This window comes from Enhydra lutris, unplaced genomic scaffold (assembly GCF_002288905.1).
Source record: "Enhydra lutris kenyoni isolate GAN:26980312 unplaced genomic scaffold, ASM228890v2 scaffoldscaffold25, whole genome shotgun sequence".
NCBI classification, from domain to species: Eukaryota; Metazoa; Chordata; class Mammalia; order Carnivora; family Mustelidae; genus Enhydra; species Enhydra lutris.
The window spans coordinates 20,270,878-20,297,062 of NW_019154109.1; the positions used below are offsets into that span (position 1 = coordinate 20,270,878).

A 26,185-nucleotide genomic window follows, 5' to 3' on the forward strand; every position below is an offset into this window, starting at 1 on the left:
TGCGCGTGTATATGTGTTTGTGTGTGTATGTGTAGCTTGAAGACCTCTCTGGCGACATTTCCATAAAGGTCATTAGAGATCTATATATGCCCTTCTTTATCCTAATTGCACACGGATATGTATAATACAGGAACTCTGTGCCTTACAGAAAAAGACTTACTATAGTGACACAATAATGTAGATATCCAAGACCCAGAGACACTGTATTTTATGTGTGTCTTTCTTTTGAAGCTGATCTGTACTCCATGGGAGTCTACTCTCCAGGCCCTCTCGAAGCTCTTGTGAGGTATACATTACCACCTCCTCTTAGAGGGATGCAATTTCAAAGGAGCCAGGGCAATTACAAGACAGGGTGATGGGAGAAGCAAGATAAGTATTGGGTCCGTTAAGCCACTTCTGAAGGATCATCAGGTGGTCTGTCTGTGTATTAAGCACCCCAAAGTGACCCAGCGTTGTTCAAGAAGCCTGCAGGCGAGCAGGAACAGAGAGCTACATTTATGCCTCAGGGGAAGAAAAGAAGCCATTTCCCTACTTCCGAAAAAGCCCTACTTTCTATTACTTGAAAATTCCCTTTCTTGCTTTTTCTCCTTTATTTTCATTCCACAGTGAAATATATTAAATAGAAAAGGAAAAGATAGTATAAAGTTGCTTACACTGATAATTCTTTCTGTCCTCCTTGTCATATACATAAATATGGTATATAGATACACATACACTTAATCTCTGTGATGTGTGTGCATAAAATTCCAAATTTATAGCATAAAAGATGGATTGTTCAAGGGCTTATTTATCACTTGATTGTGTGTGTCTTTCTAATGAAGTCTGCTAGTCAACAAGCATTTGCCAAGAATGGACTGTGCAAATTCAGTGGCATACTTTGTGGAAGAATAAGAAAGAGCCAGAACGTCCTTTGTTTTGAAGGACTTCATGGTCAGAGCATTTGGAACGTACTCAGCCCAGTGTAACATATGAACACTTACTGTGATAGTTTAATTGTGTTCCCTCAAAAAAAGACATGTTGAAGTCCTAATCCCTGGGACCTCAGAAGGTGACCTTTCTTGGAAATAGAGTCATTATAGATATAATCGGTTAGGTCAAAATGAGGTCCTACTGTGGTAGGGGGTAGACCCCTCATTCTGTATGATCAGTGTTCTTATAAGAAGATGACCATGTAAAGACAGAGACACACAGAGACAATGCCATGTGAAGACAAAGGCAGAGATCGAAGTTAGGTAGCTTCAAACCAACAAATGCCAAAGATTGCCAACGAAACACCAGGTACTGAGAGAGGTAAGAAAGGATCCCCTTCTGGAGGTGTCCCAGGAGACATGGCCCAGCCAACACCTTGATTTCTGACTTCTGACCCCCAGGACCACGAGAGAGGTCATTTCTGCTCTTTTAAACCACCCAGTTTGTAGTGCTCTGTTCCAAGAGCTAATGTACCAAGTACATTAATGTACTTCCGGGGCAAATTCTCCCTGAGTTCAAGCTTCCGGTGCTTAGGATGGGTGAAGGAGCCCTGCAGAGAAAGGAAGGTGACATTTATTTGTTCTCTTTTGTAATGAGCCAGGACGTCTCTATGATGTGGCCTGTGTTCTCACAGCGCCCAGGGTTCTTGCCAGCCTTTCCAACGTTAGTAGTTACCTGTCACTTTGGTGACGGTTATCTCCCTGCTCCTGGTCATGCCCTGCATCATGACCTCACTGTGGCCTGTGAAGGCAGGGCTTTCAGTTGTTGTTGGGAGACCTCATTCCCATACTAGAGTGTGGACTCTTTTAGGAGTGGGGACCATCTTACTGTCCTGGAGAGAAGGGTAATGCCTTGCTCACAACAAGTGCTTCAGAGCGGTTGAACTAGCCTGGAGAAGTGAGCTATGAAATTACATTGGAACAGATGAATAAATGAAGACTCATGCACATATAAGGTGCCCAGCAATTATTCAACAAATGAATCAATAACCAAACTAATGAACTGATCATATAAAATATTACAGAACTTATAGGTTGCTTTTGTTTTTTTTTCATGTGGACAAACATCTCCTCCACAGTCATTGCAAAGGGTATATCAGAGAATCACCTGTTCCTCCTGCAGAAAAGCCAGAAACACCTTTAGGAGTGGGCTCTGTTTGTCTGTTTGCAGGAGAGGAAAGGTTGATGGAAGCAAGATTTCAATCCAGAGAGTCAGATCTCTAAAATTAAATAAATGAATATGAATTCTTCAAGCCTCCAGGGTCAGCAAACTAGAGCACAGGGATTATGGGGATGTAAATAAGTGCATGTTTCCCTCTCTCTTTTAGTAGCTGGTTATTCCCTTGGAAGAAATGGACATTTATGCACAGGCAGGATTACCCTTGAGGCCGGTGTGCAAGGGGCTGAATACTTGGCACACACAGTGATTGCTGAGGGGCTCGGACGAGAAAAGAGATTTCAGAGTGAAAGTGACCATTTCATTGAAAAGCTGAGCTGAAGAGTAAGAAGGTTTTTGTGATTGTTAAGCTTGTTTTTGTTTTTAAGTTATAACTGGGAGAGTGGGGAAGGCATACTGATAGAGATTCTAGTCTAAACACAGAGTTGGGACATGGAATATACATTTTAGGGATAGGGTTTAGATTAGTTTTCTAGGGATGAGAGGCAAGTCTAGGCTGATAGACTGGTAGCAAGTTATGTCTTAAATACTAAACTACGGGATCTGGAGTTTATTCACTAGACAGTAGTAGCTTCTGGAAGATTTTGACCAGAAAAGGAACATAATTATAATAACTCACGTTTATTGAATACCAGCAATGTGATAGATGCTTTCCCTACTCATGTGTTATTTAATGCTATTAACAACCATAGAAGGTGGGTTTTATTAACCCAGTCCATAAATAAGAAAAATCACAAATCCAGTAAGTGCTAGTTTATGATTGCCTGACTTCAAAGCCTATGAAACTTTTTGTTGCATTAACGATTTCCAAAGACACTTGGCAAGCCCTATGGGAATCTTCAAAGAAACCTAACGGACCACCAGATTCGATTGTCAGTGGCAAAATGGGCAAGACTCCTGAACTAAACTGGGCCTCACACCTCACAGTAGTGAACTACTTTTTTCTGCTGTATATAAGGAGTGTTGATTAAACCACAGAGTGTTGATTAAAGAAACAGGGCCAGCCAGGAAAGAAGGACCCAAGGATCCAGCAAGAGGTTATGGTTTTGGCTCTAGGTGATTTAATGACGTTACCATCATCCTGATGAATAGCATATATGTTGAATAGAAAACAGGATTCAGAGAGCTCCCAAGAGGCTAAAAACCAAGGTCAAGGTCAAATAAGGAGTTCAAAATTAACTGAGATAATGTGCAATTTGCATTTAGGTTCAAGAATGAATCGCATAAATGTAGACTAGAGCTCTGGTTCTCAGAGTCGACCAGCAGCTTGTGCATTGCCTAGGAATAGGTCAGAAATACAAATGCTTGGGCCCCAATCTCATCTCTATTAGATCAGAAAGTCTGGGGGGTTAGGGCTTAGCAATCTGTGTTTTATTTAGTAAGCCCTCCAGATGTTTCTAATGTAGGCTGAAGTTAGAGAACCATGCAGCTAGATAAACCAACCTTCTCTTCCCTTTTTGCCCCCCTTCATTTCTGTCTCTTTATTCCGTGTCATTCCAGAAAGGATTGGGGATGGAAAATCTGACTTAAAGGTTTGTGTCAGGACAAAGGTTTTATTTTATGAAAAGTTTACTATGACTCAATGGTGTCATGTGGCTGTGCCAAAAGTAAATAGTTTGCATTAAAAATAGTGACCAGAACAAGGGAAGCAATCGCCCCTCTTTCCCACATGTGGCGCATTCTGTAATATTCTCCGCATCCTGCTAGATGGCCTCCGAGTGCGCTGAAGAAGTGATTATAAGAGGAACATCGAGGTGGGGGCTTAACAAGGATGGTGAAGGACCTCAAACCTCATCCTTCAGGAAGCCGTTGAGAGAGGCACCTCCTATGACTGGGGCCTGACATAGAAAAGAAAGAGAATTTCATGTCTTTTTCCAGAGAACAAAACACAATCTGGGGAAACCCTCTCTGCTGGAATGAAGAGGCCAGGATGTTAGTCCAGACTTTTCTTACAGGGCTGTGATCACCCAGGTAAGTACTTCAGGCTTCTTTCCCTTTGGCTGTGTACCTTGGATGGTAAGGGCCATGATATCCACACCACAGGGTTTTTGTGAAGACCAAAAAACATGAACCTGTGGAAATACTTGAAAAACCGGAAATGACAGTACCCATATGAAGCAATGATATTATTATTAAGTAAGACTAGTTGGTGGAGATTTCGCATCCAAGAGAAGGAAGGATTACAACATACAAATTATTCAGAAGCAAGAGGGCCTTCCTCAAGAAGTCGTGAGTCCGCCATCACGAGAAGTCTTCAGAGACTGAGATGTCAATGAACGAATCGTATGGGTTGGAGCTGATGGCCTTCTGGGAACTTTCTGATACTGATAGTTCATGGTAGGGAAGTTAAAGAGTGTGAGGTCAGGCACCTCTGAGAGACTGTGCTCTTGGGCAGCAGAGGAAATTCTTCATTCAGCATTTGCTAATCACTCTGTGCCAGTAACTGCAAACATTTAAATGCTTTTAAATGTTAAGTACATTAAAAACATTAAATGCATTTAAAACAACAGCAACAACTAGTTACCCTAGTGTTGGGAATTTTCTCTACAGCCCTATTGTTAAATTTACCTTTGCATTAGAAGTCTGGATTGAATTGGTTCCCTAGTTCTCCTGTAGGTCCATTGATGTCTGAATATGTAAAGTAAAATAGAATTTTTAATGCTTGCTTTCTCTCTTTCCAGTGTCTAATAGGAGAGGAATAGGTATTGCCCTTGGTGTCTAAGCCAAATCCTGAGTTGATTTATACTGTTATTCCTTTAAGACTAAGATTTCCTCTGGCTGTAATTTTGCATCTAGTCTTCTATTTCTTTCTTTCTTCCTTTCTTCCTTTTTTTTTTTTTTTTGCCCTGAACTATTGGGTAACATCAGTGACTTTTGCCTCGATCCACTCCTGATTGGCTGCTTTCCAGTGCCAGAGAGATGAATGGATCCTTTTGTGTAGGGAGTTTTGTAATTCAGTGTAGAGTTTAGAGCCTTGCCAAAGGCGGTATGTGGGTATTTTGCACATATTATAGATAATGTGTGTATATCAATAATGTAATGAAGGTAACATTCATACCACTGTGGGTGGTAGCTAAGCGAGAGGCAGCTAAATTTCATTTTCAGTATGCTTTCTAATTCAATCAGAAACAGTTGTTGGTCTGTTATTTTAAAAAAAAGTCAAAGCAGGGGTTTTATAGAAACAGGAGCGAGTGGGTGAGAGAGGTAAATAGATATTTTAACTTAAAACATATATATGTATATGTATATGCATATACATACTCAAAGACACACACACACACACACACACACACACACACTTTACATGCTTTGTGTTTTATAAAAGGCCAAGGACTTTTCCATGGCTCTGCCTACTGCCAATCCATGTTGTATTTTTTGCATGAACCACATCCGTTATGCATCACCTACAAGTTTTAGTTTTTCATTTCTTTGAAGAAGAAAGAAATTTCAGGGCAATGTGTTGAGCAACACAAGTACAGGATTCTTCTAGGGTTTTTCGTTTGTTTGTTTATTAAGATATTTATTTGTTTATTTGTTTATTTATTTATTTATTTATTTATTTCAGAGAGTGAGCTGGGGGAGGAGCAGAGGGAGAGGGAGAGAATCCCAAGCAGACTCCATGCTGAACGTGGAGCCTGATGTGAGACTCGATCCAGGACCCTGAGGTCATGACCTGAGCCAAAATCAGGAGTTACACACTTAACCAACTGAGCCACTGAGGTGCCCCAGGCTCCTTCTAGGATTTATTATATTATTCCTTTTGTTATTTCTTCTATAGCTGTCTCTCTTACATCTGGAATTAGAGAAAGACTTTGTTGTGGTAAAATACACATAAATTTAACCTTTTAACCATTTTTTAGGTATGCAATTCAGTGGCATTAAGTACATTTACAATGTCATATAACCACTACCACTCACTATTTTCAGAAATTTCCCATCATCCCAAACAGAAACTCTGCACCCATTAACCAGTAACTCCCCATTTTCCCTACCCAACAAGCCTGGTGACTTCTATTCTACTTTTATCTCTATGAATTCGCCTATCCTAGGTGCCTCATGGAAGTGAAATCATCTTTATTCATCCTTTGGTGTCTGGCTTAGTTTACTTAGCATAATGTTTTCAAGATTCATCTGTGTTGTAATATGTCAGAATTTTGTTCATTTTCATGGCTAAATAACGTGTCTATGGTATGTTTTATTTATATTGTTTGTTTATCTGTTGATGAATACTTGGCTTGTTTTCACTTTTCAATGATTGTGAGTAATGTTGCTTGAACATTGGGATGCAAGTATCTGTTTGAGTGCCTGCTTTCAGTTCTTTTGGTTATATACCTAGGAGTGGAATCACTGAGTCAAATGGTAATTCTATGTCTACCTTTATGAGGAACCACCAAACTGGTGTTTTGTTTTGTTTTGTTTTTAAGTGTTTTTAAAGCAACTTTTCTGTACTGAAGACTTTCCTAAGCATTCACCTTGGTTTTCACAGAAGCAACAGCTCTCTTAACTTTGGGGCCTGCATTTCATCCTTTCTAGACCATTTGATTCCCCTGGATAATTAAAATATCAAGCCCAACTGTCATACAGTGGTTTAGAAACATGTACAGTTGATATTTGCTAAGCATATGACTCAACAGGTAAGACCAGAAGTTCTCAGAACATACTAGAGAGGAGTTTTCCAGCAATGAACCCCAGCATACACCAATATGCATTACAGAACAAATGGAGAATACTGGTGAATCTGGCTAGTTGAGTGGAAGCCAGTTCAGAGAGCTTCTAGTATTCATCTGAACTATCTTTGTCACGATACGATGTATAGAGGAATTTAGAAGCGACTCTGCTCTAGAAAAAAACAACAGCTGCATATCCAGTCCTTTTCACGTTCAATACACTCGTCGGGAGACTGGGAAAGATGACGGCCAAGGCTAAAATGGAGTGAGAGGTTGACTGATCTAGTCATTTTTGTATAAACTCTTGAATTTGAGGAAGTCCTAATCGATAATAGCAGTAGGTTGATTTTCTTCCCTTCCTGTTTAATTTTGTGTGCTTGTTAAATGAAAGATAACCAGGGAATAGAGAGGTTGTGTCTATTCTTAGAAAGAAGATACCTTTCAGGTTAAGATTTCAGACTTTCAGATGTGATTAGAAGGTTTTCTAGCCAGTTCTGAAACAACACCACAAAGCTGGAGGAGGAATACTTTTATAGACCATCATTCATCCCAGTTAGTGACCCAAGTGATTAAAGGTTTGGGAAATTGCCCCTCTAAATATGGGCTAAGGGAACAGGGTTTATTTAGCTTAGAGAGAGAGAGAGCGGGCATGCTGAGGGGGACTTAATAATAGTCTTCACGAATATGAGGGATAGTCTATGAGTGATGGAAAGCAGCTGTTTCCTGTTTCCATGGAGGACTTGGTAAGAAAGAATGGAGTTCAGTTGCAACAAGTGAGTTTAAGAACTCCTTGGCCATAAAGTTTGAGACAGCAAATCCACAATACCAAAGTATCAAAAATACAACACCTCTCTGTTTCAGAATTGTGTAGCTAGGTAGCTGTCATTCTTGGGTGGCTTAAATGGGCTTGTTCTTGAACCAGTGAAAAGACACAGAGGACCTATCAGTCAGGTGAGAATATGAAGCTGTCCACCATCAGAACCTACTGGTGTTTTGTGGCTGATGAAACACTTATTAGAGGATGAGATTTAAAAAAGAAAAAAGTTTCAGAATCTTTTGATCTCTTTTGGTCTTCTTTGAAAGAAAGATCCTTTAGATTTACTCCTTCTCTCTGAGGTGAAGAATTTCCGTAGATTTGCTGGTTTGTGTTTTTTTCTGTCCATTTGATCAATACAGTCATTAAAAAAAAATTCTGTGTCTTCAGTGATACTTATATCAGAGATCGATATCATAGATATTTGATATATATATATATATATATATATATATATATATAATATGTAATTACTACAACAATGAAAGCAATGTTTTGTTCTAAACATTGTGTCTAAATGTTAGGGATATGAAGATGAATAAGACATACACTGTGCTGATTAGGAACAAAGCAAATATAAAAACATTACGAAATAATGTATCAGTATAGGTGGTCCACTAGGGGAAGAAATTTAAAATTAGAAAAATGCGTTCTGAATTTGCTACTAATTTTAAGATGGAAATGCCTGAACACATCTCAACCATTGTTTTATCATTTTAATCCTAGGTTAGTTTAATTAGACCATTTGTTATGAATTGGAATCATGGTGTCTTATTTACCCGCCTGGGAGTGTTTTCAAGGCAAGGTTTGGTTTCCAGAGGATTGGGCTGCTGGGAGGCTGTATCTTTAAAGGCAGAGGTTTACATCAGGATTAACTGTGTATACATTCCACATGTTTTATTTCTGTTTCGTACCAACATTTATTTTAATCTTATTTAAAAATCTTTACTTCGATCACTGAATGTTTCTTGGTCATCTGGAAGGGGGTAAGGATGAATGGCGATTCAAATCTGACCTCATAACTCTTTGGTCTTCAAAATCCAGCACCAGAGTGAGGAAGTTAGGAGATTGCTTTGAATCCTCTCTCCCTACATGCTCACCATGAAGCACTGAATGAGTTCTTGAACTTCCCCAAATCTCAGTTTCCTTAATCCACTTTACAGGAACATCTTGAGGATTCAATGAAAGGAAATAATGTGTGCCAAGCCCAAAGCCCAGTGCACCCAGCCCTCAAACCATGTTTACTTGTTTCCTTTAATTTACCAAGAACATCTCTTGCCTGTGGTTGAATCACGAATGCCTCTAGATTGTCTTCACTTAGTGGGGTGTGTCGACCCTCAGGGGCAAGACCAGTAAAGTAGATTTTGTCTAAAATTTTTGAGGGCCCCCCAAAGTTCCATTATGAGAATCTCTTTCCTTTCCTAAACTTACTTCGTCCCGAAAAAAAAAAAAAAAAAGTCTACCCTAATGCCAAATATTTTAGGAAGCATTTGTTGGTAAATTACTTACCCGAACAAGTCATGTACACATACGGAAGAAAAGTGCCTTTTAAAATCAGCAGGAAGATTATGCATTTTTGTTTTTGCAAGGTTGAAAGAGTAAGTAAGGCTTCTGGATATTCAAACAGTCCTTTAATAGACACTGATTAAATTGAATGCTGTGCCTGGAAATGGCATCAAATTGAAGATGTGATCACTGCCCTGGGGAAGCATATGAACTTGTTGGAGAGACCAACCCACATGTATGAACCAAGCCCAGGATAGTTAGACTCAACATCAGGGAGGGCAGGCCGTATAAGCCCCTGCGTACTAAGGGAAGGCAAGATACAGGTTTGGGTAGGGATTTAATAGAGCTCTAAGAGAATGAGATCTTGGTTTGACTGGTTCATAAGACATCATTTAAATTTTTTTTAAATTTAAAAAGACAGAATTTTTAAAAAACCACCTGAAGTGTTCACTTCCTATAGAAATCCAAGAACCTCCTTCAGTGGCTCTTTACGTCTTTGAACTAAATGAATCCTTCTGAAGTCTCAGTGTTCAGGCTGGTTGGCTTTCAGAGTCTCACACTGGGCCAGACTGCTCCTGCCCCAATTCATTCTTTGTCTGCAGGATATGGAATATCTTTATCAATTATAACAAGTCACACCTGGAGAGTAAAAATCCCAGCCAGCGACTTAACCTCAAAAGCTGAGGCATGCCACATATGTTAATGTGGGTGGATTTAAGAACCAAGGTTGGGAACTTTTTCTCTTTATTAGAAGGAGATTTATGTAATTCAGGGCCGTTAGAGGGTGAGCACGGGTCCTCTGGACTGGCCCACTCTTCCTGTCCCCCCCCACCTCTCAGCTCCCCAAATTAAAAAGCAGAACAACAAAACTGTTAACTTAATAGCATAGAATTTATGGCTGGAATCTCACAAAGCTTATGTCAGCAAAGTAAAATAATTACTGTCACTTTCTCTTAGACACTTGGCTTTATGGTTCCTGTCACCTTTATCATAATACACAGCTGACTTAGTAGCTCTATTTTTCATGGCACACGGCCTGGTGTCATGCTTTTATGCACACATGCCGTTCGATGACAATACATGGGTGTACCAGAGCGGAGCTGAGTTTAGATAATGAATTGGAATACTGTTCATGGCTTTGGGTTAGTCATGCTGACCGGATGCCAACTGAGCTTGTTCCCTCTCTCTCTCCTCCAGATTCTCAAATCCAAAGATTTAACATCTCCAACCCAGCGCTACATTGACAGCAAAGTCGTCAAGACCAGAGCAGAAGGCGAATGGCTTTCCTTTGACGTGACGGATGCCGTCCACGAATGGCTCCACCATAAAGGTTACAGCCGCCCTCTGTCCTCGTCCCTAGATGCTCAGTGACCCCACATTATTGTAAGTTGATTGCAGATTTAAGGGTATTATCACACATCCAAATGACCTCCTTGACTTAATGTTTTCCAGACAGAAACCTGGGATTTAAAATAAGTTTACACTGTCCCTGCTGCACCTTTGTGCCATCTAATAATTACATCATTCCCAATAAAAGTGAAGAGCTAGAAGCAAGATTTGCAGGTAACTGAAACTTGGTCATATGAGGTGGGGGAAGGGAGGGTCTGTGTTGATAATCTCATGGGGGATCAAGCCCGTTTGCATGTGAAAATGGAATTGTTTGGTGAGGCCTGAGGAGTTATAATTGTTTGGTAAAGATAAGGCTGGAGAAAGATAAATGAAGGCAGATAGGATTGGGACCAAGCAATTGGCTCCCAGTTTATTCTGCTCCATGCTCCATGACTTGGCAATACTAACTGACTGATTCATCAGCTTTCCAAACTATTAGTCAGGTAAGCCCTGTACTCTTCATTTAAGTGAGCCAGCTTTCCAGCTATGCTAGTATTATAGCAGAAGATAGCATACATTCAAGGACATCCATCGATAATGCCCCAAGTGCAATGTCAGGAGGCCTACAACCATACTTCACTTGAGAAGCCCCTCATACCATAGCCTCTTGACCTCACCTTACATGAATCAGAACACTCCACCGTTTCTAGCTGGCACCCAGTATTTCCAGTGGCTGCCTGATCAGACTTCTGGAATAATTTATAAAGACATAATGAAGTTTTAGTTTCTCCCTCTTCCTCCTCACCTCTTAGTGATTAGCCAAAGGTCAGGGAGAAGGAAGAGATGCCAACAGTTGGACTTGCTTCCCTTGTTAGCCAGCCAGTTTGGATGATGAGAGGCGGGAGGCAAGTGTTCCGTGTGCTCGGGCCACAGTGACTCCACAGCGGCATGCCAGGGAGCTGATTCCCCTGCCCCAGCTACCACGACCCGGGACCCCCGTCCACTTGCAGAAGGCTCCAGTGGCCCTCGCTCATGGAAAACTACTCCCGGAGGTCGAGAGATTTATTTCAGTCTCTAACGTAGCTATGATTCTCTGGAGTGTGGAGATTAAATGCTTAAACTGGCAGTCTCTTGAGCATGCTTTGGGGAGCTCGAGTTTCTGAATCTCAAATGGAATCAGGAAAGTGTTGAAGACGCCATAAAATAAATGAAAAAGCCCTTTCTTCACAGCTTCCCCAAATAGCATTAGGTAAGGGTGACTTCTGTTTCACTTGAACTTAATTCACTGCAATTTCTTGTGAGTCTCGGGTTGTGTTCATGAGGAAAGTCTTTTGAGTTTGTAGTCTGAGGAAGAGAGTGAACTGGTGGGGGACAAGCCGTGTTCTTTTGCCGTGCTCTTCAGTCGCTGAGGGGCTGGACATGGCCTGAACTGAAGGTTCAGTTCAAATAAACTAGCTAGGTCGCCCTTGGACTATGGTCAAAGTCTTCTTCTGTAGTGACCTTCATAACCAACAAGCCCTGCCTTGGACACTGAACTGTCTCCTGCCATGAGCCTCAGTGAGAAGTGTCCATTGTTGCCTGTGATTGTCTCCTCGTGCCGTATCGATTTCCGTGGGGAATGATGGTAGCCAGCCGGTGATGCCATTGTGAGGTCATCATGGCTGCTTGTGACAAGATGCAAAGGAAAGAAAGAATGGCTGATTGTATTTGATGAAGGTAAAGCTAAATGTTTGTTACCCAAATGCATTTTTTCAAGGTATTGATGGCGCCTCCACATATACCAGTGGTGATCAGAAAACTATAAAGTCCACTAGGAAAAAAAACAGTGGGAAGACCCCACACCTCCTGCTAATGTTGTTGCCCTCCTACAGACTTGAGTCACAACAGTCCAACCGGCGGAAGAAGCGTGCTTTGGATGCAGCATATTGTTTCAGGTAAAGGAAATAAAAATAAACCAAAGTAATGACATCTGTTGACTCTCACACTGCCTTTGTCTTTTCTTACAAGTAGACCTAAACTCCACTCATGGCTTAAGGCCAGGTATAGGACAGGATAGCCACCCTACCTCCTAACAGCCTTCTTCCCAGAGGCTCCAAACTGTTTTCTGTGTAGTCTTCCACAGCCCCTTGTGAGGAACCAAGTGTGAAGTCAAAAAATTAGTCCCCTGAAGTTTTTCCCAGATCCCCCTGAAGCACTTTGGGGCTGAAGAAGAAAATGAGCTCCCTGCTCCCCAGAGCAAATATAAGGTTACTTGAGGGGTATGATGGCTGATCCTTAATTGGAAAGACTCACTGTCTGTATGAAGCCCTCCCTACCCCCACTGCCCACGGTAGAGCGCCCATGGCCATACCCTTTTTCACAGAGATGAGAGAAATAGAAGAAGAATGCTACTGCGTCATTAGCTACTGAATCTGAGAGAAGTGAAGGCAACACAGATTTATTTCCCACTCCTGTAAGAGTTCATGGAGGGGAGGTTGTGAGTGTTCTCCTGTGGTTTCTTATCAAGCCTCCTGAGAGGAAGGTTCTTTATTTTGAGAAATATGGGGCAGTAAGGGGTCCTCACTGATAGATGCTCAGAGAGTTCATGAGTAAAATGGCTTGTATTGGTCGCCAGAGTCAGTGGTTACACTCAGCGAGGCTCCATGTGTCTTGATTTCTGGCTCATTCCCTGGTCTAGGGACATGAGATGAAATTATGGATTCATTCTCAAAGGAAAATGCCTTAGGTGGTTCTTTGTACTTGGATCATTTTATATTTGAAAGGACCTTTGAGGCTGATCTGGCAAAACTGCCCAGTGTTGGTTGGAAAGGGGGGATTGGTCTCTTCAGCCACCTCTCTGTTTCTATTTAGTCATTCAAGGGAAAGGTTTGACTTTCAAGGTCACAGCCAACCAAGGGACTTGAGGTTTAGAATTCGTAAGGGGAAGTAGTCCATCAGGTCACCATGACATTCCATCGTGAAAGTCATTTGAGATTCCCATAAAACCATTCAGACCTAGCCCATGGTACTTGCTCATTGGATGCTGTTTGCATGAGTGAAGGAGTCATTTTTCTGGCTTGGAATGGGGTTGGGGGGAAATCAGCTGTAAAATCTCCACTGCTCTTTCTTCTAACAGAAATGTACAGGATAATTGCTGCCTACGTCCACTTTACATTGATTTCAAAAGGGATCTTGGATGGAAATGGATACATGAACCTAAAGGGTACAATGCCAACTTCTGTGCTGGAGCGTGCCCATATTTATGGAGTTCAGACACTCAGCACAGTAGGGTAAGTATTTGGCTCCATTTCTTCTATTGTTGGGTCACTAATGTGTACCTACAGGTAATATGTCCAGTGAATTCTAAATAGCCTGGTTCCCATTCATCGCACATGAATGGGTACTGGAACGATCTTCTTGAATGGCCAGGAAGAAGGTAGGGGGTAGGTGAAGTCAGAAGTGACACTGATCAGTTTCAAGTGTAAGTTTTGCCTTCCCAATTCAATGATAAGCATCCAGGAGACAGTTTTGTTCATTTTTTTTCTTTATTTTATATTACAAATGACTGGTAGCTATAAAAAAATCTTTTGGAATCAATTTATCACGTGGGGTCATGCATAGCTTGGATGTGAAGGGACCCAAGTCCCCATCTAAAGAAAGGAGCTGTCATCATCTGTATCAAGGACTGTCGCATTGGAAAGAACTTTGAGGACCTCAGTTGATGCTTTGGCATAGTGACTCACTAGCGCACGACAATTAAAAAGTCACTTGACTTCTCTAAACCTCAATCCCTCAATTTCTCATCAGTAAAAAGGAATGTTTATGTTAAAAATGATCTTTTAAAATAACAAAGCCAAACTCGAGAGTAGATATAAAGAGCAAATTGATGAAATTAGAGAAAGCTATGGGAAAATTAGGATCTCCAAGTCTTTTTGAATATACCCAAAGTACACAAGAATCTAAATATTCTGTCAGATCACTTCATTGAGGTTAGAAGGCTAATTCAGAGGGCCAGTCCTTGATGGGAGGCCATGGATGAGTAGCCCAGATCAGCAAAGACTTTTTCTATGGAATAATGAAGCTTGTCCTAATGCTTTTTCCTCGTACCTCATAATGTAGGATTTCAGAGAAGGGAAGGACTTCATAAATTATCTCATCCGGACATTTCACTTTACTTACAGAAATTGGGGTCTAGATCGTGTAGATGACTTGCCCAGGATCAAACAGTTGGTGACAAACCAAAACTTGGAACGCAGACATCCTTGTTTTATAACCAGGCCTCGGTTTGCTCTGCCTTACTGAGTCTAATTCCTGAAATGTGGCTACACATTGGGGTTATGCCTCTGTAAATCTCCTTATTAAAGAAGCATTAGAAAAATTGCCTTCACTGCAGGGTAGGAGAACGGACTTGCTGCCAAGAGGCTCACATAAGGCACTCGACTCAATTCAAGAGTTTGGGGGTTATCGATGATTTGAGACAATCTGTGTTATAAAATTCCTCTTTAATTCATATGAAAAATCACATGCTAGTAGAACATGAAGTCTATTTATTTATAAATGCCTACATGTGCTGGGCTTTCAATTGACAAATAGGACTCTCCTTCCTTCAGCTGTTTTCCCAACCCCCCTGTAGGTTTTGGCACTCCAGGCTGACCATGTGCTTGGCCATGTGAGGAAAACTTGCTCATGCCTGTCCCTTTGTCTGAGCTCTCTGGCCAGGCTGTTTCAACTGGGCTGTGGCAACAGTAGCTATAATGTGGGCAAGGCCCCATTGCCAAGTAGAAATATAATTCCCCTCCCTGATACACAGAGGGAGTGTGTGAAGGCTGAGACCATGCTTGTTTTTCAAGGAGAGAGGAAGAATAACTGTCATGGTCACAAATATGTGGTTTGGACAGTTACCCAAGAAGCCAGAGGTAGCTTAATAAAGTACTCAGTGTTGCTGCACTGAACAGATCTTCTGTCTTAGGCTGAAAAAATCGCAGTGAATCTCGAGGAAAAGGTCACTTGCTGTTTGACTAACACATTAATGGCATCCTTGGAAATGTCTCTTTATCATCACTGGGGAACCTACGTACTTCCATTGGTAAAAGGCCCATCCCCCGTGGATATGAAATGGAGTTAAGGGTATGGGACTAACTCTGGAACTTTCTTTTCGTTCCACTGTGGGACTGGCTAAAGCCCTCCCACTTAGGCATGCCCATTTACCACATGGAATCTAATGGAGGGCTGATTATTATTACTATTGTTGTTTTAAGCAAAATGTAAGAAAGTGAATAATTAAAAAATAGAGCTTGCTTTTCATGTCATTCTTTTTTTCTTCTTTTTTTAAGATTTTTATTTATTTATTTTTGAGAGGGAGAGAACATGTGCGAGAGAGTGTGAGCAAGGGGGTGAGGCAGAGGGAAAAGCAGACTCCCCGGGAGCTGATGCGGAGCTTGATCCCAGGACCCTGAGATCGTGACCTGAGCCGAAGGCAGACACTTAACACACTGAGCCACCCAGGCGCCCTAGTGTCATTCTTAAGTAACTCTTAACTGCTTAATTCTTGATCGTGTTTATGAAGCAATATTAAATGAAAAAACATATCTTTTTTTCTTTAAAACAAAAATGTAGGTGACATTAAATTGGCCTGCCAAGACACAGCACAGAGAGGTATCACAGGCAGACAGGTGTTTTTTTCTATATGTAAGGGTAGATTAAAGCGCTGGTGGAAGTTTTCATCCAGCCTGTGATTCTTCTACTTCTCCCCGCATTTGCTTCCTCACGGAGCCCAGCAGTCTCATTCTGCTTACTCGGGCTATGAGGTCAAAACAAAGTCCATAGAGTCTCTGAGTCAAATGTTGTGCTAACCTAGGTGGGAATTAGAAATAGACACTTGGTTACAAGGAAGTGTAGACACCAAAGCAAATACTAAGAGCACCAAATTTTTTGACGGCCTGGCAAGTGTGTGTACAGCGATGCAGTGATCAAAGTCAAGAATTATTGGGGAAACTGTAAAATTTGTTGAATGAGCGATTTTGTGCAATCTCAGCTTTTACAAAATCATTTGTTTACGACGCATGAGGAAAGGATTCTGTAGGAAAATGATGAATTCAGTGATTACTAGGAACACATACCAGGTTGACCGTAACTGGGGGCTTAAGAGAAGGAAATAGTAAACCAGTACATTTAAATTGTCTCCTGAGTGCCGTGACTGATAAGGTCACACTATAGCACTATGGAATTGTTCTTTTTAAAGTAACTCCCCCCCTTTTTTTTTTCTTGGTCTTTTCCTATGTTCTCTTTCCTCTCCTATGTTCTTTCAGGTTCTCAGCCTATATAATACCATAAATCCAGAAGCATCTGCTTCTCCTTGCTGTGTGTCCCAGGATTTAGAACCGCTCACCATTCTCTACTACATCGGCAAGACACCCAAGATTGAACAACTCTCTAATATGATCGTAAAGTCTTGCAAATGCAGCTAAGATTCTTGGAAAAGTGGCAAGATGATAATCCCATGGTGATGAGGATAAGCAGGAGGGTAACGACAAGAACAAAGACAATGTTTATAACAAGAAAATCCAAGAGAGCCTTGCTTCGACAGTGTTAAAAAAAATTTGAAAAAAACAAAAAAAACCAAAAACGGTACTAGTTCAAACACTTTGGAAGTCTGTGTTCTGTTTGTTAAAACTGGCATCTGAAACAAAACAAAATGAAACAAATTGAAGGCTTTATTCTACATTTCATCTACTCTGTGAGAGAGACAAGAAGCGAAACCTTTTTTTTTTTAAGAAAAAAATAAACACTGGAAGAATTTGTTAGTGTTAATTATGTGAAAGGAAAAACAAACAAACAAACAGGAAAATCCCATTAAGTGGAGTTGCTGTACATACCATTCCTATCCCATGCCTCACCTGATATTTCTGTATTGCTATGCGATAGGCACCCTTCCCGTTCTTACCTTTCGAGTTAACAGTGAGTTATTTATTGTGTGTTACTACATAATGAACGTTTCATTGCCCTTGGAAAATAAAACAGGTGTATAAAGTGGAGACCAAATACTTTGCCAGGAACTCATGGATGGCTTAAGGAACTTGAACTCAAATGAGCCAGAAAAAAAAGAGGTCATATTAACGGGATGAAAACGCAGGCAAGTTATTTTGTGACCAACCAAGTCTGCATTAAGATAAAGACCCTGAAAACACATGCTATGTACCAACTGCCTAAGGAAGCTTCTTGTAAGGTTCAAAACCGAAAAGCCTGTTAATAAAGGAAACTTTCAGTCAGAATAAGTCTGTAAGATTTTTTTTTCCTTTTAATTGTAAATGGCTCTTTGTCAGTTAGGTAACCAGTGACATGTTGAAATGTTTTGATACGTACCGGTCTAATTTCAGACCTTCAAGTATTGCTGTATGGCTATGCTATAGGTTTTTCTTCGTTTCCATATATGTAACCGTACCTACATTCTTACAATAGATGGGTAGAGAAGCCAGCATAATTGGAAACACATCTGCAGATCTCTTTTGCAAACTATTAAATCAGAACGTTAACTACTTTACATGTAATGTGTAAATTTTTACCATATTTTTAATGTTCTGTAATAATGTCAACTATGATTTAGATTGGACTTACACTGGGGCTCTTTTTAATAATCACTCAGACCTGTGTGTTTCCTTTAGCCGGCCAGGACTTTGGAGGAAAGGCCCTGCAGTTTGACTTGCACTACAAATATGTGTTTTATAGTATTTCTCCCCATGCGCTTTGTGTATTGTCCAATATTATGACATAAGCTATCTGAGTCCACTTGTCCTTTCGTTTTCCTTTTATTAAAAGGATCGATTCAAGTTCAAAAGTCTTCCTTCATCTCCTAAGCATCATTACTAATCAATTCCAACGTTAACCATCTTTTGTGTTAGGAAAATTTGGGAATATGATAGATATACATAGATCACTGAGCTGAAGTATTTTCATTTCAGTCAGGATCTGACTGAAACTCAGAATCTTTGTGGCTGAGTGGAGACAGCTTTCTGCAACTTGGTTTAATCGGTATGTTCACAGAACTCTATGGTTCTTGAGATAAGACAGTTCATAGGAGACATCTTTTCCTTTAGTCAGGTTTTTAGTGTTCAGGGAGAAATGGAAAGACTGACATTTTTGTTGATTTTTTTTTTTTAAGGGAGAAAAAAAGCCCCATTTAGCGCGAGTCACTTAGTTGATTTCACTAAAGTTAAGGTCTTCATTGATGTTCTTTGATGGTCATTAGAGGTATAAGCCAAATATGCCCACGATCAAAAAATTCTGTTTATCCCTCTGAATGAGAGTTATCTAGATCTGAGGCTAGAATTTACCTTGCTTTAATAAGTGAATGATTTGCCATATTGTTGCAGAGAAGGTAACGTTCCGTCAAGGTTGGTAGGTCAGTTTACCAGTTGTCTCTTCCTTAGCTCGAGAAGAAAAACTAATAAGTAAAACAATGGAGTATATGCAGGTCCCCGAAAGTGTAGCCTGGTGAGGTGTGAATCCAAGTGAAGTTGCATGTGTGATCCAGTGGACTTCTTGTCTGCCGTTTTCTGGCCATTAATGAGATGACGAATTGGATTCACAGATTTGCAAACTGGAAAAGCAAGAGAAGGGACGCCATGGTAGTAGAGGACCCTGGTGTTGGGTGTGACCTGACCTCAGAAATGAGTGTGTTGATTTTTTTCCTTCCATTTTCTATTAATTCTATGTAAATCATTTTTATTTCTGCAGGTGTTCTCCTCTCAGAATGACATTTTGTTTTGTATTATTTTGTCTTTCCTCATGAATGCACTGATAATATTTTAAATGCTCTATTTTAAGATCTCTTGAATCCTTTTTTTTTTTTTTTTTTAGTTTGGAGGTTCTGTAAGGTCTTTATCTCCCATAAGTAAATATTGTGGTGGGCAGGGAGGGAGGCGGGTGGGAATGGGAAGATGTTAGTCTATGGGTGGGGGGTGGGAAGGCGGTTTTTATGTTAAGCAGCAGTACAATTTCATGGTCGGCATGGTTTAAAAAAATGGAATATAAGAATAGCTGTTTTGTATTTTGATGACCGATTACGCTGTATTTTAAACATGATGTATGTCTGTTTTGTGGTGCTCTAGTGGTAAATAAATTATTTCAATTGGATGTTGATGTGTTTTTCCTCTCACGGGATTATCACTGAGACTAGAGAACACATTTACTACCCTGAGAATCATCTCGAGCTGGAAAAGTCCTACATCTTTAAGGTTGGGCTTTTATTTTCAAGGATATTCTCTCCAGAAATGTCATGTTTTACAGCTCATGAGCTAGGATGTGTCAACCAAGGACCAGAGAAAGCCCTGTGCAGTCTTTTTATTCTCTTGTTTATTGCCATTTGGTAATTGTTTGAGATTCGGTTTCCATCCAGCTTGACTGTCTACCAGAAAAAATGCAGAGTTGTTTGAACCATGCCTTGGCTTTCTGGTTCTATGTTCTGCCAACCCCAGGGCCAAAAGAACTGGTCTAGACAGTATCCCCTGTAGCCCCATAACTTGGGTAGCTGCTGAGCCAGCCAGATAGAATGAGAGCCACGTGCTCTCTGGGATTGGTGTTGGGAGCAGCTACTCCTCTCTCCCTCCCTGGTCCACTGCCCCGAAAAACCCCTATTCCCGCAAAGTGCTTTGGCCTTTTCCCTTCAAGGCCAGGCTTCACGAGTGAGTTGCCAACCTCATAAGAAATGGAACTAATAAAAAAGTAGTGGTGGCTCAATCTGGTTGTCTTGCTTTCTCCAATGAAAAAAACGGTTGGTGCCCACCATCGAAACCTCACATGGGAACAGACCCTCAACGCGAGTGTTTAGGTGTAATAAAAAAAAAAACGGTCCCTTTTCTACGATCATCTGTGTTTCATCTTCTACCCTCAACTCACAGTTAAAGGAAGTGTTTCACTTGAACACAGTTATTTCCTGCTTCTCTGTAGAGTGGCCAGTGTGGGGCCTATCATCGAAGCCCGCATCACCTTCCTGTGATGAGTAAGAAAAGGAGGGTAGCAGGGGAATGAAGAGAGTCACCTAACATTAACTTTGGCAAGTTTGTCAGCCCCCCTGAGACCTGTTTCTTTATTTTGTAAATGAGGACTAGACTACCTGATTTACAGGGCTTTGCAGGTTTATTTTTGTGTTCCTGTGGTTCAGTGAATCTATGTCTGACAAGATTTCCCTTGGCGTTTGGACTATAGTGGATAATCAGTAAACTGCAGTCTTAATATATTTCTCAACTTGTTCTGTTTTGGACTCTTGGCAATTCTATTGTAACAAACTGTTTATATTCAGACTGTAACCTGGGCCCGTACTTCCCTGTCTTGAGAGTGAGTGTGTAAATGCTCCAGACTCTATTTCTCATAAATGGACCAAGCCATGAGTTATTTCTGAGAATACTCTGTAATTCTGTTAAAGAGACAAAGTGGCCAACTGAATGACCTACTTCCTAAGATGATGATAGAACTGTGGTTTGCTGAGCACCTACCAGCTCCTGTTCTCTGTTAACCTAGTTAACCTCACATATTACCTTATGATATAGTTTTTTTTTTAATAGCTCCGTTTTGCAGGGAAGTGATTAGACACAGCTTGGTTAAATCATGTGTCCAAGATCCCTCAGTTTGTAAGGGAAGGGTCTAGAATTTCATTGTCCAGTAAGTACACTAGCTGCTAGGCATATGTGGTTTTCAAGCAGTTGAAATATGTCTAATCTGAACTGAGAAATAACAAAGTGTAAAATGCACATCAAATTTCAAAGACAGTACCAAAATAAGAATGTAAAATGTCTCATTAATTTTTGATCTTGATAACAGGTCTGAATAATACTATTTTGGATATATGGGATTAAATAAAGTACATTATTAAAATTAATTTCACCTGTTTCTTTTACTTTTTGAATACTATTATCATAAAGTTAAAATTACCCATGTGGCTCACATTCCATTTCTCTAGCATTTCTTTTTGGTTCTTTCCTAGGATTTCCATCTCTCTGCTTACATTTCCCGTCTATCTGTTCTTGCATGCTGTCTGCTTTATCCTTTAGAGCCCTTAGCATGTTAATCAAAATTGTTTTAAATTCCCAATTTAGTCATTTCAATATCCCTGCCAGGTCTGATTCTGATGCTTGCTGTGTCTCTTCAAATTGTGTTTTTGCCTTTTAGTATGCCTTGTAATTTTTTTCTTGATAGCTAGACATGACATATTGGGTGAAAGAAACTGCTGTAAATAGGCCTTACTGGCTTGGTGTTGAGGTGGGAGGGGAAGCATTCTGTACTACAGTCTCCTGGTGAGGTCTCGGTCTCAGTATGCCTCTGCCCCTGGACTCAACTTCATAAGAGTTTCTCAGTTTTTCTTCTCCACCACCATTAGGTAGCACAGCATGGCTAGAGTGGGCTGGAGTTGGTATTTCCTTCCCTTCTCTAGGTCAGTTAGGCTCTGATACTCTGGCTAGTTAGCCTTCAGTTAATTAGTTTCCCCTGAGAGGTGGCCATGCTAAGAACAGAGTGCTTAGGTATATTTCAAAATGGCTCTTTGCCCCCCTCTCCCTGATGGGTGTACTATGAAATTGTTCTCCAATATCTACTCTGGGAATGTGGTAGAGCTCCAGGAGGTCAATCTTAACAGTATTGTGGGGCCTCCCCTGTAACTGGGTCCTCCTAGAGTTCCTTAACTTTCAGAGCTGTTTGCACTGAGCCTTCCGCCATTCATCGATGATGCTTCCAGTTTTTCTAGCCCTGCAATGCTTCCTCCGCTGGTTCCGGCTTGTGAGACTCTGGTCTTGGAAGCTGTGATGGCCTGTGTTTGCCTCTCTCTTTCTCCAGTTCTGGAAGCTGCAGTTTTCTCCTCTCCTAGGATTCCAAGAAGACTTCCTGATTTTTCAGTCTGCTCAGTTGACAGTACTAGTTGTTAAGATGAAGTGGCCACTTCCCAGTTCTTTATATGCAGAACCAGAAACTGGAAGTTCTATTTCTTATTCGACAGCTCTAATGTAGAATTTGGAAGCTGTTCTCTTTAGAAACAAATGCTAAACTACCCCCATCAGCTACTGACCAGCTTTTGTTTTTATAATTAACATACCATTGAACAATATTAGGCCAAACCCTCTGAAACTGGTTTTGTAGCTCACGATTTCTTGTATGTTGACAATTCCTTAGGGTTCAACCTAACAGCTGGCACTGGTTGACTAATACAGTAAGGAAAATGCAAGTATTATCCAAGCCTCACTGACAAAACTCTTGACAAAATTAATTGCTACATACCAGCAAAGCCACTGTGTGGGGCAGTACCACCCACTTCTAGAGTCATTGGACTATCGTATTAAATGTTTTCAGTCCATAAAAATCTTCATTGATACACCTGTGACAACTTTTTCTGTTGTATTTAGGGAGGAAACAAAATACTCGTTGTGCTCATTTGAGTTACTGGACTGGAGAAGACATTGCTTTTCTTTCTTTTTTCTTTTTTAAGTATTTTATTTATTTATTTGAGAGAGAGACAGCGAGAGAGAACAAGTGCGAGGAGAAGGTCAGAGGGAGAAGCAGACTTTCTGTGGAGCTGGGAGCCCGATGTGGGATTCGATCCTGGGACTCCGGGTCATGACCTGAGCTGAGGGAAGTCACTTAACCAACTGAGCCACCCAGGTGCCTGACGTTGCTTTTCTATCTGTAAGTAGGTTGTGCTGAATTTCCAGGACTGGAGGCCTTAGATAGCTGCTTCCAGGCTTTGGGTTCCAGAAATTTACAGAAGGGAGGAGTTGTGTTTTTGAAATTATCTATGAATCTATCATCTATCTATCTATCTATCTTTTTAAAACAGAATAAAAATTACACATACAAAATTAGATTCAGAGCCTTAGAAAGGGCCCATAACAATCGGAAAAGCCAGGGCATCGTAAATTTTAAGAGCTTCACTGCAAACCTACTTCTGGTCTTGAAGCTAACACATGCTTTTGTTTCTATCAAAGGCTGTTACCTTGTAATTCTAGCTATAACTGGATTTCATCTCTTTGTTGCTAATCTGCTAAAAATCAGTTTTAAATCAGTTTAAATCAGTTGCTCTGTTCTCTGTCCTCCCCTTGTCTCTGCAACTGCATTTTACATGCTGAACAAAGGAAAATAAGACTCTGGTTTCACTAATATTCCAAGTCAGAGACAGTAAAGGAAATGTTAGTTTTATACCTCTTTTGAAACATCAAACTAGATCCTATGCGATTGGAGAAATTGTTAAGATACATATTTGATCATTGTATTGATAGATATGAGTAACTTATTGAAATTATTTCACAAAATGATTAAAAAAATGCTTTCCAATGGCCTTCTTTAAATGAAAGAATTGCTTTAGGTTTTTTTCCTCATGGTGTCTTCATTTCCCTGAAATACTTTGAGTTGGTTTCTTTATTTCAAGCAAGTAATGGCTCTTTGAAGAAGAGATGAGTGTGTTCCTGTAACTGGGCAGAGACCTAGTGAAAGGAACAGAATGTACGGAGGGAGACTCTGTACTGTGTGATCAAAACTAGGGAAATCAGTCAGCCTGAGCGAACAGACATAATTAAAGAGCAAGGCAAGAAATTAGTGGTAAAGGAAAAAGCCCAATATAATCTCTCAGGCTTTTCCCCCAAAGTAGGATTTTCTCTCTTATAGATGCCAACCCAACTGAAAGAACACAGATGTGTTACTCAGGTGACATCATAAAGGTCTGGCCAGCCCCAGAGATGGAAACCCTCTCCTCAGGCCCAAATCTCCATTCTGAATCATATAGAAAATTCCAAATCTCAGGATGTTGGGAGCAAACAAGCTAAGAAGTTATGTAATCCAATACAACTCTAAAGGCGATGTGAAGTCATGCAGTTTGGCTTGTCCTCAAATATGGGTGTAACACTAATTTCTTTATTTGAAACAAAATTAAATTAAACAGTACAGAAAACTGAGAACTTTAAATCAAGCGCTGGTGGTTCATTTTGCAATGTTTCGAATGTCACATCAGCACGTGTGTACATCTTCCCCTCGCTCATGTCCTGGTGGTCCAAGAAACCACTGGCCATGTTCAGATTCCTACAGAGGTGAATTAGATAGGAGCTGCTGTGGGAGGCACACTGGAGCCCTGGGAAGGTTGGGCAGTCCCCCTGAATACTGCCTACTTGGTACAGCCTCTTGTGGTCAACAATGAAGAATTATTCCTGCATGATCTTTCCCAAAGTGTGTGTGTGTGTGTATGTGTGTGTGTGTGTTTCAACATCGTCAGTGGTGTAGCACCAGAACCAATTGCAACCCAGAGGTACTAGGACCGATTTTGATTTATTTACTCTTGATCAGGGATCTGGAGTTAGTGGTATCAGGGATCACTTCAGGGCGCAATGGAAGGAAAAGGAAGGAGGGAACATGGGTAAGGGAGGGCCACGGAGCTCTAACTTCATGTGCGGCTCACATGTAGTCCAAGAGTTTGCTGTCTGTGTGTAATATCAAAGCAACCGAACAAATGTATTGAAAAATACAGAACAAATTGGTCAGCTGGGCTTAACTTGAAGCAGAAGATTCAAAGGAGGAATCCCACAGTGCTCTTGTCTTTCACTAGGAGTCTTTAAAAGCCAACCTGCTGCTTGCATAAATGATGTGACTAGAAGAAGGGGCCCTTTGTTCTCTGTCTCTGTCCTGGTGCACTGGGTTTGGGGAATGGTCACATCCCACCCCCAGGGGTCTCTCTCAGAATAGTTAGCCATCCCAATCCTGTGTTTCCTATGTTTGACCAGTCCTTATTTATATTGTGTTCCAGCACAATTTAACTCATGGAAATTTAATGAATGTTTGTTAATTTGAGGAAAGGCCTGGGATAGGTGCAGAGTCCCAACTCAGCTGCTGAGGCACTGTCTAGGACCCCAAGAAATCAGCATTCTCAGTATGTCCTTCTTTAATAAAACAAAAGCATTGGATTAGGTGATCTATAAAGTATTTGTATTTTTTTTTTCCCTGATTTGTAGGTTGCCCTCATGTGTTTTTCTATGATTGGTACCAGCGAGCAGGAAGCATCATTCACTTGACAAGTAATTACTGAGTTTATCCTATGGATCAGATTTTGTTTCAGGTTTTAAGTTCACAAAAGTGAACAACATAGGCCAAATCAGTAAACTCTGCTCTGATCATATTCTGTTTGAGCAGGGATTTCACTCCAGTGAAAACCTGAAATAAGATGCTAGAATGTGAACTCACACTGTACCTTCCTTGTTGCTAACACAGAGACATCGTTTCCATCTTTGAAGGAAGCAGAATCATCATCCACTTCCCAGGCATGATTTGGTAGGTATAGGAGGAGGAAGAGCTCCTACTTCTCCACCAGAGCCTGTCAATGGGCAAAGCCTTTCAAATGCCAACCAGAGATAAGGCTGGAAAATAAGCTTTCGTGGGAGATAACCCAACTCTGCAAATTCACACAAGAGAATTGATAAACAGCTTTTCATAATGAAGGAAGACTGGAACAATGTTATCTCTGAAGATGAAGGACCAGCAAACAGGGCTTCTGATGTTCATTCCATCACCTAGAACTCTTGAAAGTCAACAGTAACTAGTTCAGCACCCCAAGAGCTCACAGCTTGGAATGCACCAAATTACCATTATCATAGCTTTGTTGCCTGCCATGCCATCATCTCCAAAATCATCACTATGACTTACAAGTGTGTGTGTCTTGATTGATAGCCCCCATGGGTAACTTGTTCCATCTAATCCCAGTTCCAGGGACTCTGAGCCAGGGACA

General features: G+C 40.8%; 1 protein-coding gene across 2 annotated transcripts in view; it reads left to right on the plus strand.

Moving 5' to 3' along the window:
• Window positions 1–17,711, plus strand: part of LOC111151068 (transforming growth factor beta 2) — a 77,366-nt gene extending 59,655 nt beyond the window's left edge. For both annotated transcript variants that reach the window (XM_022508808.1, XM_022508807.1), the window contains 5 exons: window positions 10,330–10,462; window positions 10,585–10,695; window positions 12,218–12,395; window positions 13,577–13,730; window positions 16,749–17,711. In XM_022508808.1, coding sequence (XP_022364516.1) covers window positions 10,330–10,462; window positions 10,585–10,695; window positions 12,218–12,395; window positions 13,577–13,730; window positions 16,749–16,907 — 735 coding nt within the window. In that variant the 3' untranslated portion in view covers window positions 16,908–17,711. The remainder of the gene's footprint in view (window positions 1–10,329; window positions 10,463–10,584; window positions 10,696–12,217; window positions 12,396–13,576; window positions 13,731–16,748) is intronic.
• The last annotated feature ends 8,474 nt before the right edge of the window (window positions 17,712–26,185 follow it).